At 52.2% G+C, this 12,531-nt stretch overlaps 1 protein-coding gene across 1 annotated transcript; it reads left to right on the forward strand.

Moving 5' to 3' along the window:
• The first annotated feature begins 4,519 nt into the window (after nucleotides 1-4,519).
• TIFAB (TIFA inhibitor) lies at nucleotides 4,520-7,876 on the forward strand. The gene is made up of 2 exons (XM_019642175.1): nucleotides 4,520-4,663; nucleotides 6,826-7,876. Exon 2 carries the CDS (start codon nucleotides 6,836-6,838, stop codon nucleotides 7,361-7,363), a length of 528 nt encoding a protein of 175 aa, XP_019497720.1. The 5' UTR covers nucleotides 4,520-4,663; nucleotides 6,826-6,835; the 3' UTR covers nucleotides 7,364-7,876.
• The last annotated feature ends 4,655 nt before the right edge of the window (nucleotides 7,877-12,531 follow it).

The raw sequence follows: 12,531 nt of genomic DNA on the forward strand, positions 1-12,531 counted from the left end.
AACCGCTGCTCCTCACAGCCTCCTGCTTGACCTCCACGCTCCAGGAGTTGGTTTCCTCTGGTGAAGTTAGCTGTGGATTCAGCGTGGGCCATTTCAGGGCATTTGAGTCAGAGAAGCAAGAACTCTCTCCCCTTCCCTCCCTGAGCACTTGGCCTTCCTCGTGCTCCCTTTCCCAGCTGTCCCAAGAATCGCTCCACGAGGCTTGTTCACTGTCCTCCGCTTCCACCTTCAAGAGCGGACCACTGGGCTTAGGGATGCTGCCACCTGGTGGCCACAGGCCATCAGGATCTGGGGGAGAGGGTAACTGCCCTGGCTTGGTGGGCTAGAAGCAGGCTCCCCTCTATGCTAAGTGTGTCTGTTTGCAGAAGGTGGGCAGCAGCTGGACCCCAGAGAGCACCACCCATGAGGCATGATAGCATCATGCATAAGCCCATGAGTCTCAATACTGGCTCCAAGTCCTGGTTCTGACACTTGCCAGACCTGTGGCCTTGGGCTAGTTGACGAATGGCTGTGAATCTCAGCTTCCTCATATTCACAATGGGTAGCCAGCCTTCTCTTCCTGTGCTGGGGCCACGTCCCCCAACAACAACCTGGAGATTCTTCCTAGAGCATCCTTTTTACCTCATTACTGTTAACAATGGAATTTATATTAAACTCATGCAAATTATGCCTTAAACTTTAAAATTATGTTTATTGCAGGCAAAACCTGGGGCCTTCTGAGACCTCGGGGTTTGTGCAGGCTGTCAGTCTGCTCTGCAAGCCCCTCTCCCCAGGATGCCTCCTCATTCTACTCTGCTGTTAAAGGTTCTGCCAAGAGCAGTTCTCATTCATCAACGTCTCACCATGTTCTTGGCACTTGGCACATATCTCATTCAGCCCCCACACAGCAACAAATTACTCTCATTTTACACAGCAGAAATCAGGTTCAGAGAGGCTGAGTAACTTGTTAGGGTCACACAGTTGCTACAAGAAGGAGCCAGGCCTCTGACCCGAGTCTGTCTGACACCAGAGTCCTGACCTGCCCACTACTGTGGAAAGCCCCAGAAGCTATTGTTCTGTCCCTGAGTTCTCCAAGGGTCACATGACAGGGGACATTTGCTCGCTGATGTACACGCCCCAGGGTCCCAGCACCAACCGGAGGAGGCTGTTCTAAACAAGGGGGCCAAGCAGAGCAAAACCAGCCCCTTCCGTCCCCTGCTCTCACCCTCCCCTCAGGGACTGCCAGCCAGTTGCCAGCAGGACTTCCTGCTGGGCTGTGGAAGATGCAGCCTGGGCAGGGTTTCCTCTTGACAGATGAATTCCCTGGCTGTTTCAGTTCTCTCTCTTGCTGGGAACAGCTTCGAACTGGGTTACACAGGGTCCATGAATACATCTCTTCTGCCCATCCAGCCTCTCATGCCGGGGCTGGGAGCATGGACGTAGCCCTCATCTCACTGAGGCGTGGTTGCCAGGGACAGTAGGGAAGGGGTGTCCCATTCCCAAGGGAGGAAAACTAAGTCCCAGAGGAGGATAGGACTCGCCCAAGGTCACACACCGAGGGGGAGCAGAGCTCCCTGCCACTCTTCCGCCTGTGGCCCACCGCCCTTCTCTTCTGGTGGGCAGGAACACCTGTCTATCATCTGGATCAGAAGGCAGTGTATGTGGGGAGCCCTGAGGAGGAGGCCCTTTTCCATGGCTCAGAGACATGGAGCTGGCTAGGCAGCTGGGCTAGGGAGACTGATGGGCAGAGAGGAAAGGCTCTGGAACATAGCCAGCCACCTTCTGTTATCCCGTGACAGGACTGCAGGGCCTGCTTGAAGGTCTAAGAGGCCTGGCTGAACCCCTCCCCTGTTCTAACTCCATCTATCTCTGAGACCAGGGAGGCCCGCTGTCAGCTGTTAAGAACTTGTTAAGACTAGCTGAAACCAATCAAAACCAAGATGGCTGTCTAAATGACCTCCAAAACATTTTAAAGCTCATTATAATATAACCTTCATGTTAAACAACACACATACCAGTGTTATGACAGTTGACAATTGCATCACGATGGCCGAAAGAGGCCACAAAGGAACAAAAAGGATGGAACCCTGATCCTGAGAAAGCCACTGCCCCTTCCCCTTCCTTCCTCCCCAAATCCATGAATATTCCTTCTACCTATTTACCTAAACCTCCCCTTTATTTCTGCTGCCCTATTTAGACCACCTCTCAACCTCTAAGATCTGATTTGAGAGCTGCGCTCCCAGTTCTCCATTCTCTGGCCACAGAATAAAAGGTTGCACTCTTTGGGTTTTGCAATTGGCTTCGTGACCCCAAATGGGAAAAGAACCCCACTTGGGGGACCTCGAAAGGGGATTTTCTCCCCTTTGGTAATGCTTAACACTCAGCAGGCTCAGCCCCATGTGCATTTGCAGTCCTGGAAGCACTTCAGAGTGACCATTTGGACTTCTGGTTATCCATCGGTCATTCAGAGAAGTACAGCTGTCTCTACTGAGAGGGGATATATTGCCAGCAAGAGCCCTGGGGTCTAGCCCAGCATACACATGGCTTCTCTCCCGCAGCCAATCAGCATGCTTTAAATGCTGCTATTAGAATCTTGGCATATAGGGAGAATGCCATGTAAGGATGGAGGCAGAGATCAGGGTCATGCTTCTACAAGCCACGGATGGCCAGAGATTGCCAGCAGACCTCCAGAAGCTAGATGAGAGGCCTGGAAGAGCCTCTCACAATCCTCAGAAAGAACCGACCCTGTTGAAATGATCTTGGACTTCTAGCCTCCAAGATGACGAGACAATAAATTTCTGTTGCCACTTTTTTATGGCAGCCCTAGGAAAACCAATACACCAGTCAACACCTCTCTGCAGGGATAATTCAATATTCTGAGCTCTACTACCACAGGCTGGTTTTGCCTGTTCTTGTTTCATAGAAATGGAATCATACAGTCTATCTATATCATTTGTGCCTGGTTTCTTTTGCTCTACATATGGGTTTGAGATCCATCTACATTGCTGTGTGCATCATTAATTCATTCTCCTTTTTACTGCTGTGTAGTGTGTCATTGTATACATATCATACAATTTGTTTATTCATTTTCCTGTTAATGGACATTTGTGCTGTTTCCAGTTTTTGCTTAATGCTTGGTTAGCTCTAGGGGCAGATACAGTTGCCACCTCTGGGAAAGGCTGGTCTCCTGGGGGAGCCTCAGTGGTGGTGTCACACTGGCTGGGGCAAGGAGGGACAGGTAACTGTTTTTAGAGTTTTCTGTTTTTCCTCCTTAGTTACTAAGCAACCAACTAGTTTAAATGCTCAGAATAGAGGAAGCGGGCTAGGAGCCCTGAATAGTACCCAGAGGGGCTTAAATTTAATTATCTCCTGGGGGTGTGACCTGTTGAGACCCCTGGGACAAGGGTCACCCATAACGAGTGAGTAAGCATCAGGCCTGGAGACAGTGAGGCTAGCTGATGGCTGTGGCCTGGCCTGTGCCGCTCGCCTGTATACCCTCCAGAGTCCCAGGGTGAGATTTGATGGGAAAAAGAGAAAGGATTATGCTGCTAGCTCGTTGTGGGGCCTTGGGCTGGGCTCTGTCCCTCTTAGGGCCTCAGTTGCCCCCTGTATAAGATGAGCACATGTCTATGGCCAGCCTGGCAGGTTGGTGGGCACAATGCAGGCAATGTGAATGCTGGTGAATGATGAAGAGCTGTGCCAGGTGAAGAATTAGCACCATTGTGACATTTGGTCACTTCTAGGACAGCCAGAGCCCATAGTGCTGAACAAGCGTCCATTTTCCAGACTGCCCTCAGAGGCCAGCAGAGCTCAGGAGTGGTAGACATGGAAGGCGGCTTTCTAGCTGTCCTGCAGAAGAGGCCACTCTGTGTGAGTGGCTGTTTTCTCCCTTCCCCTGAGGCTCTGCCCTGCCCTGAGGCACTCAGGGGACTGCCACGTTGCCCCCGGCTCCCTCAGCCACCCCTAGTCCAGCCATAATGCTGTCCTCACAGCCTCCCACGTGTAGTGGTGGCTCCCCCCACTGACCCTATGTTCAAATCAGCTCCCTTTTCTAACAGGCTTGGGGTGCTTTGCCCCCACCTGACTGGCAGGGGAGAAGAGGGATGTTGCTGATACTCTGGGCACAGGTGTCAGGGTTTCTGGAGACAGAGCCATAGAGACTGGCTGAGCTGAAACCCCGGAGGGAAACCATCTATCAGGGGGTCTCTCTTAGCAGGGGTCCCAGGCTGGGGTTTCTCAACCGCTTAGCTGTGGGGTTGCACTTCTGCAATAATAAATTACACTTCCATTTTCTTTCCTAAAGGGGAAAAAGGAAGAAAGCAACAAAACTGTTGAGACTTCTGACACATCAAATCCCTGAACCACAGACATAATTTCCACCCCCGGAAGCACCCCAACCTGGACCCACTTCCTCCTGACAGCTCACAGCTGCAGTACCCGAGCCAGACGTGCCCCTGACAGTAAGGGAGGTGGAGGATAGAGGGACTTGAAACCACAGTAAGGGGAGGAGGTCAGTTGATGCTAGGAGCACACCCCCCAGAGTGTCTTCCTCCTGTCTTCCTAGAAGCAGCATTGGCAGGGCTGGGTTTCTGCTTCCCCACAATAGCTGGGGTCCTGGAGACACAAGACGCGCCTGCTGTGGTGGGGATTTCTGTCATCTCTGGAGTGCTCAGTGGAACAGAGAGTAAGGTCACAGGAGCAGGGGTGGACCCTTCTTTCTGAGGGGTTGGGATTGGTTCCTAGGAGTAAACTTTGACTTTCTGGCCAGACCCGAGGACTTGGATACCCAGCCCAGCTGTCCTGGGCCCAGCTTATATCACACACTTCAGGACAAGGTTTTCAGCAGGCTGGGGCCAGAGGGGGATGTGGATGGAGGTGTGTGTGTGTGTGTGTGTGTGTGTGTGTGTGTGTGTGTGTGTGTTTTAGGGAAAAGGGGGTGTCCTGAGGGGCCCACCCGTCACCATCAGATAAGAAGGTCCTTACCACTAGTCAGCTTCATTCATAGGCAGGAAGGGCAGAAGATCATGGGGGAGAGGGACTCAGAGGGACATTGAGCCTGTACACATGTGACAGGCTCCCTGTTCCACAGCCTTTAAGAACCAGAGTCCAATTTGGGGTATATCTAAACTTGATTTTATGTATGTAAGCTTCTTCTCATTTAGCTATTTGGCAAATGTACCCGCACTGCCAATCCAGACACTTGCTATGGCCAGGCCCTGTCTGCACTGGGCAGTGGAACACAGGGCAGTGTGGCAGCTCAGCCCATCCCTTGCCCTCAAGAGGCCTTGGGGAGACAGGAGGAGATCAGGGAGGACAGGACAAGGACCCAGAGAACTCTGACCTGTAACGTAAAGATGCACTGAATGGGTGGTTGGCCAGTTGCCCCAGGGGGAGTCTCCCTGTTGTGGGGGTCCAAGAGCAGAGAGAAGAAAAGAGCTTCGTAAAAGAGGTCATGTTTAAACCAGTCCTTTAAAGAACAGCAGTGTCTGAACACACAGTTTGGGACGGAGGATACATTCTTAGTAGAAAAAATAGTGTAAGCAAAATCCTGGTGCTGGGAAAGAGTATAATTAGTTGTTCAAACGCACTCAGCCCTGTTTAAGGTCGGCTGCTGTTGAAGGTGGGGGCAGGTCCTGGGCCACATGGCGTTGGTGGCTGTGGTAGAGAGTTTGTGTTCCTTATGTAGGAACAAAGCTCACCATTGTAAGTAGCCATGCCACATGTGCCAGTGAGATTCTAAAGGACAGATTACTGGATATGGAGTTGCTGGGACAAACAGAGTGTGCGTTTCACACTGTGGCAGGTATTGCCAGTTGCTCTCCATGGAGCCCGATCGGTTCTTGAGCGAGAGACGTTCCTCACCAGGATTTGTCTTCTGCCCCAGACAGTGAGGGTGGGATGCTTGTGGCATTCAGGCCCAGAAGCGCTTGGCTTCCCATAGGAAGTACTTGGAATGTGGTAGCTGTTTTTATTCTTGTTCGTTTTTCGTTGTTGTTGTTTTTTAACTTTTATTGGGGAGCAATGTGTTTTTTCCTGCACCCATCAGCTCCAAGTCAAGTTGTCGACCTTCAATCTTAGTTGTGAAGGCACACGTTCAGCTCCAAGTCAATTTAGTTGGGGGGGTTGGGGGAGCATCAGCCCACCATCCCATGCAGGAGTTGAACTGGCAACATTGTTGTTAAGAGCGCTCTAACGGACAGAGCCACCCAGCTGGCCCAGCTGTTTCTATTCTTCCTTAGGGTTTCCAGGCAGCCTTTCTAATCTCCCAGGAGCAGGCGGGCCTTCCCTCTTCTGTGCCCCTCCATACGCTTGATGCTAGAAGTTCCTGTCTTTCCCACCAGCTGGGGGCTCCGGGTGCAAGGGCTTGTTCTCCTCTCACATCTGCTTAACCCCAGCAGCTGGTCAGAGAAGGGCTCAGCAAGGGTTCATTGTGTGACTGTCGGATAGGAGGAAGGCGTATCCTGTCTGTCCTTCCCTTTCGATGAAACAGGGCCAAATTGTCCCCAAATGACCAAAGCTCTACCCTGCAAGCTGGAATGCCTTATATGCTGCGTAGATAAGGACAGACATACCTATATTACAGAAAAGAAAACTAAAATTCAGAGAGGGTGGGTGGCATGCCCCGCTCACAGAGCACGGGAGAGATGAAGCTGGGGCTAGAACCAGTGGGCCTGGGCTCCTCCATCCGAGATTGACCAGGATAACAGCATCCACGGTCAGTCCTTGGCTCTGTTTGGCTGGAGGTGGTCCAGGGTCCCTGAGGTGGGCAAGCGTGTCTGGGCTCAGGGAGTCAGAGGTGTGTCTGGCTCCAGCCACACCTCTGTGTCTGTGTTCCATCCTTCTCAGGCTCCTGTCCATGGAGAGACCCCACACGGTCCTGCAAGTGAGCCTACACCACCCCACAAAGGGCCCAGCCATCTTTGCCACCATCCCACCTCGGCTGCAGCATGACATCAGCCCGCTGCTTGTGGGGCGCAGCCCAGAGGCCCACCTCCAGCTGTGGCTCCCCAACCTCTCTCGCCAACACCTGTCCCTGGAGCCCTACCGGGAGATGGGCAGCGCTCTGCTGGCCTTCAGCCTCAAGGCCCTGAGTCGCAGGGGCTGTGTGTGGGTCAACGGGCTGACGCTGAGGTTCCTGGAACAGGTCCCCCTGAGTGCCATCAACAGGGTCGCCTTCTCGGGCATCCAGATGGTGGTCCAGGTAGAAGGAGGCACCTCCCTGGAGGCCTTTGTCTGCTGCTTCCATGTCAGCCCCTCGCCCCTGATTCACAGGCTCCAGGCCGAGGAGACCGATGAATGGGAAGACATCCCCCAGGAGCTGCCTGCCTTGGGTTCAGAGCAGCCGGCTCCAGGTCACCTGGGCTCTCTCCATGGCCCTTCCTAGACTGAGGACAGCTAAGCCTGGAGGAGGAACAAAAATATAGCTCCAGAGGGAGCCCTCAGACGGCTTGCCCTGCCGCTGCAGAGAGCACGCCTTGGCTGAAACAGGACTTGAAATATTTGAGCTACATCATGTGACGTTGACAAGCTAGGCCTGCCTGGCTAATAATGAACTGATTCTGCAAACAGGAACGGCCTGGGGTGGGGGGAGCGCCCTCCACCATTCCAAATCTACAAGGTAACCGTAACTTCATATACTTTTAGAGGCCCCGAGGGCCCCTAGGAGCCCCTCGCAGCGTTTCCCCACACTTCCCAGCCTTGTCTAACTAGGAGTTACTTTATGTTGCTAATTTTGTGGTGCTGCTTAAAAGCCGGAGTTTGAGGTTGCTCCAGAAATGCATGGACACATGTAACAATTACGTTTGTGGTAGCTGGGGGTTACCTTGGGCTTTCAAATACTCACAGGCGCTCTGGGCTTAGGGAAACCTGTGTTTAATAAACTGAAGCATTTCATTAAGCTGGCATACCCAATAGGATTCCCTGATCCCCAGATAGCTGCATGCATGCCACGTTGTCACACAGAGGCAGGGGCGGGGAATAAAGAAGAGGTGTAAGAGGAAATTGGAAAGGTGGGGGCTTACATTTCTGGAAAGGATGCAAGCAGAGCTCGGGCATCCTGGGCATGGAGAGCCGGGGACTGGGCCTTTCCAGGAATTCATCGCCACCGTCATCCTCCTCATCCTCACTCTCTGTCCCTTCTGAATCAAAGCCTTGGCTGAGCAGAGGGCACAGGTCTTCAGGGAAGGGTGGCTTCCCAGGGCACTGGGCTCTTCCTGGATTAATTCTATGAGAGGGTGGCATGAGAGCTTGTATTAGAATTCAGCCCAGCGGTTATGTCACTCAGGGTGGGTCATATACTGATGGGGTGAGGTGGTCTTTCCAAATAAGGGGCTAGTAGGGGGTCAGGCAGGCCAAGGGTGGGATCGTTTTCTCAGTGAAGAGTAGCAGAGCAGAAGCAGCCACCCTCTGAGCCATTTTGGGGGTGGGGAGCAGGGGTGGGGCGCAGGGGTGAGGGGAGGGAGTGTGGTTTAGAAACAACGTTCCCCTATGTAAGGAATGGAGGGGCCTACAAACCCAGATGGTCGCCATCACCCTAGACCCAAGCCTAGGATATCCGAGACACTGAGATCATGGTGCTGCCTGCTGGCTGGCTCATATCCTGAGGTCTCTAACCACCTCCAGCAAGGCTTTCAACGCTCTCCACTTCCCATCCAAGAAGAAAGGCCCTTTTGTACCCAGTGCAGGCAACAAGTGATTTTTCACCTGACTGCTAGGCCTTGAGCGTCTTCTCCATGGGGAAGATAGTAGTGGGCAGGACCCAGACCTGCCCTCGCCTGGGGAGCCTCCCATCCCACAGGGAAGGAGGCAAGTCCACTCAGATCACAGCCAGGGCTGAGAGGGGAGGGCTGTCCAATGCTGTGAATGGCTCCTGGGAGCCCCCAAAGCAGTCCCTCATTCAGTCATTCAACAAACTTTCACCGAGCTCCCACCTTGCACCAGATGCTGTACAAAGCCTCAGGAACCCGCAGTGAACAAGGCTGACAAAGTCCCTGCTCTCAGGTAACTTAAAGGAACTCAGGAAAGGCATGCGTTCAAGAGCTAATCCCTTCATTATTTAGTCACTACTGTGATCAGTGCTATGGGCATTGTGTTTTCTGCCTTCAGGGTGAAGTTAAATGAGCTCTCCTATTAAGTGACCGTGTCTGATGAGTGCTCATTATGTGCTTGGTGCTCTGCTAGGTTCTATGTGCGTTGCCCTGTTGAGTCCTCACAACACCCAGATAGACAATGTTAACCATGTTGTACAGATGAGGAAACTGAGGCTCAGAAAGGGTAAGTATCTTGCCCAACATCATGTCACTCATCAGCTGTGTGATTGTGGGCAAATGACTTAGCCTGCTTATGTCTCCATGTCTCCCCCTGGAAATGGGTAAGATAATAGTACCCACCTGCTGGACCTCTTATGAGGGTCTAGGAGGTGACACATGTGAAGTGCTCAGTGCAGCACCCGACACACAGTAGGTATTCAGTAAAGGTTACCTCCTATCATGAGACCTGAAAGAGGGAACCCAATAGGTCCAGATCCCAGGGCTCACCTTGGATGCGTCCATGGAGCTAGAGCAGGTTGGAAGCCTAACGGACTGCCTGCAGGGCCCAGGGGCTCATCCGTGCTCTGTGATTCCCTCATGAAAGATTTTGCCTTAGCCCTGGACCCGGTGAGCAGTCAGGAGGGGGTTTTATCCCATTCCTTGCACCAGAAGGTCTAATATTCAGGGTTTGTAGAATGAAAGACCTGCTGCCAAGGCTGGCAAGCAGAGCCACGTGTAGTGTGGTCTGATGATGCCCACCGCTCGGGAACTTCCTTTATTGTTCACATACGGATGCGAAGTGCAGCAACGATCCCTCCACAGACCAAAGTGTTCCCCAGACTATGCCTTGGGGAGCAGCAGCCCACATACAGAACCAAGAAGCCACAGCCTGGAGACTGTACCTGAGCATGAAAGACTGAAGAGAGTAGGTGGCTGGTGGCGTCCCAGGGCGTGCAGGGCACAGCTCCCCTGCTCCACCAGGGAGCCTTTGCCTTGAGAGGAGATTCTCTCCCTTCCAGGAAGGAGCATCCCAACTGGGGGGGCCTACAAGAGAGAGCAGTCTGCATGGGGGTATCTGCCCCTTGGGGTGAAGAGTCTATGAGGCCCTCCGGGACCCAGGATGAACTGCACAGCAGGCTGAAGGATGACAGGCCAGAGACAGGATAGGAGGGAGCCAAGACATATCCAGCTTGTTGTGTCGGGCTCTGTCGGTTCATGGAAATCTCTTCCAGGAAACTCACTGCTTGCCTTGTACCAAGTTTCAAGCCAGCAAAGCTCCCCTCCTTTCTCGGTTCCATTTTTATTTTTCTTTCTTTTTTAAAAAATAGTTTTCTTGTTATTATTTTAATTTAAGTATAGTGGGTATACGATATTATGTTAGTTTCAGGTATACAATATAGTAACTCAGCATTTTTATACCTTACAATGTGATCAGCACCCTAAGCCTCGTAACATCTCTCACCGTGCAAACTTACCACAATATTACCAACTATGTTCCCCTTCACCTTTTGGTTTCATTAGGCTCTGTTTCTCTTAAGTAGAAAGCCATTTAAATCAGATCTCTGACACCCACTCCACTTTCTCCAGCAGCTGGAGTTATCTGGTTGGCTTCAGGGTCCTGGTCTACACACTTGATACCACTTTCCTTTTGCGAGTCCCTCCCAACAATGTTCTCTGCATTCTCTCAGCTCCCACATGTGGCTGAGTGCATATACATACGCACATGCACGCACACAGCGTGGTGATGTCAAGTTGGGGCCCTGCAAAAACACTGCTACCTGGGTTAGAACTCTTGCTCCACCTCTTACTGGTGCTGTGATTTTAGACAGGTGACTGCAGCTCCCTATGCCTCGGTTTCTTCTGAAAAATGGGAAACAACAGCACAGTGAAAGTAAAAATTAGGCACCATGTGTAAAGCGCCTAGAGCAGTGCCTGGCACCCATAGGTGCTCAATAGGGTAAGCGTTCATCGTCCAGCCTAGTGGATGAATTGAATGCACATAGACACTTGCACTCAGCACGTGCACACACAAGCATACACACACACACACACACACACACACACACAGCCCTGCCAAAGAGCTACATCAATTACATTCAGGCGTACCCCAGAGCACTACAATTCTCTGAGACGATGTGTGGAAATATAGAAATTATCTCCTGTGTCCTGTAAGGCATTTTAACCCTCGCATTCCTGTGCTTTTCCAAGAATGGGAGTCTTCCCAACCTGTGTTTAAGAGAGACACTACATCCCCTCGAGTCCACGTCAAGGGGGACACGAAAGGCACGAAGAAGCACCATGATGGCGGATGCATCAGACAGCGCCACCCTGGCCACGGCCCGAGCAAGGACGGGCATGGCTGAGCATGGGCAGTCCCACGCGGGACACCAGCACACCGAGACCGCGGTTTCCATGTCTGTCTCCCGTGGGACCTCAAGCTCCATGCAGACAGGACCACGGATCATTCACTGTTGTGTTCTGGTGGCCATTATGGAGTTTGGCAGAGGACAGACAGAGAGGCGGCAGGCACAGGTGGTGAGGGAAGCAGTCACCGCAGCTGTGCTAAGGCATGAGCCAGGTTTCCCAGGGCAGGTGAGGGCAGGACCAAAGCCTGCAGCAATAGGACAAGAAACGGGCTGGCCAAGCCATGGGCAGACAGTAGGTAGAGGTGAATGTCTCTCACCTATACTGGGCCTTCATGGGGGCAGCCCACACCCTCTGGCTGGGGCTGATCAAGGCTGGTGTTTCTGCCTCGCTCTTGAGCCTCTGCAGCCCAAACTCAACCCAGAGCTCTGGGTGTTTGAAATTCTGCATGGTGTCCACTGAGGAAGGTTGACAGATTTGACAATGCCCCATGTCACCAACAGATCGTTCTCAACCAATACTTCCTGCCCCAAACAGAGGCACACCGGGGACAGGCACCCCCAAGAGACCATGGGAGAGACTCGAGCAGCAGCAGTCAGGCTAGCTGGATTGAGCCTGCAGCCCACATCTCCACAGGGTCTGGTTCGACCCCTTTCCCCACCCCTTATCTCCATCCCAGTGCAATGGAGTTCAACCCATGCAGGCACCTCCCCCAAACACACACTAGAAACACCCTCCCTGTACCAACACCCCACCCACACAGACCAGAGCTGTCTCTTTAAGAGATTCCCTTGTGTCTGTAGAAAGCTAAAATGTCACCCTGCTGGAGGCATCTGTATTTTCAAAGAAAGGATTGGAGAGGGCCATCCTGGCCCTAAAGGAGTGAGTTTCCTTATAGACAGAGTAGCACTAAAGGTTTCACAGTAAGCCAATAAAGGGAACATTTCTGCTTCCCCTCAAATGGATGGTCACTTCGTACATGTGTAAAGCAAGACACATATTATTGGGTTGTCCAAAAAGTCATGACGTATTTTTTCTATGTTTTTTGTTGCAAAAAATGCACCATGACTTTTCCAACAACCCAATATAGAGTCAAGGGGCTGGCTCAAGTTTGCCCTATGACTAAGCAGTAGATCTGACACAGGAGCTGAGAACTAAG

Source organism: Hipposideros armiger, unplaced genomic scaffold (assembly GCF_001890085.2).
Source record: "Hipposideros armiger isolate ML-2016 unplaced genomic scaffold, ASM189008v1 scaffold_66, whole genome shotgun sequence".
NCBI lineage: Eukaryota > Metazoa > Chordata > Mammalia > Chiroptera > Hipposideridae > Hipposideros > Hipposideros armiger.

Bases quoted from the DNA above. Each gene is read 5' to 3' on its own strand.
- TIFAB (XM_019642175.1), top strand. From the start codon at position 6,836: ATGGAGAGACCCCACACGGTCCTGCAAGTGAGCCTACACCACCCCACA.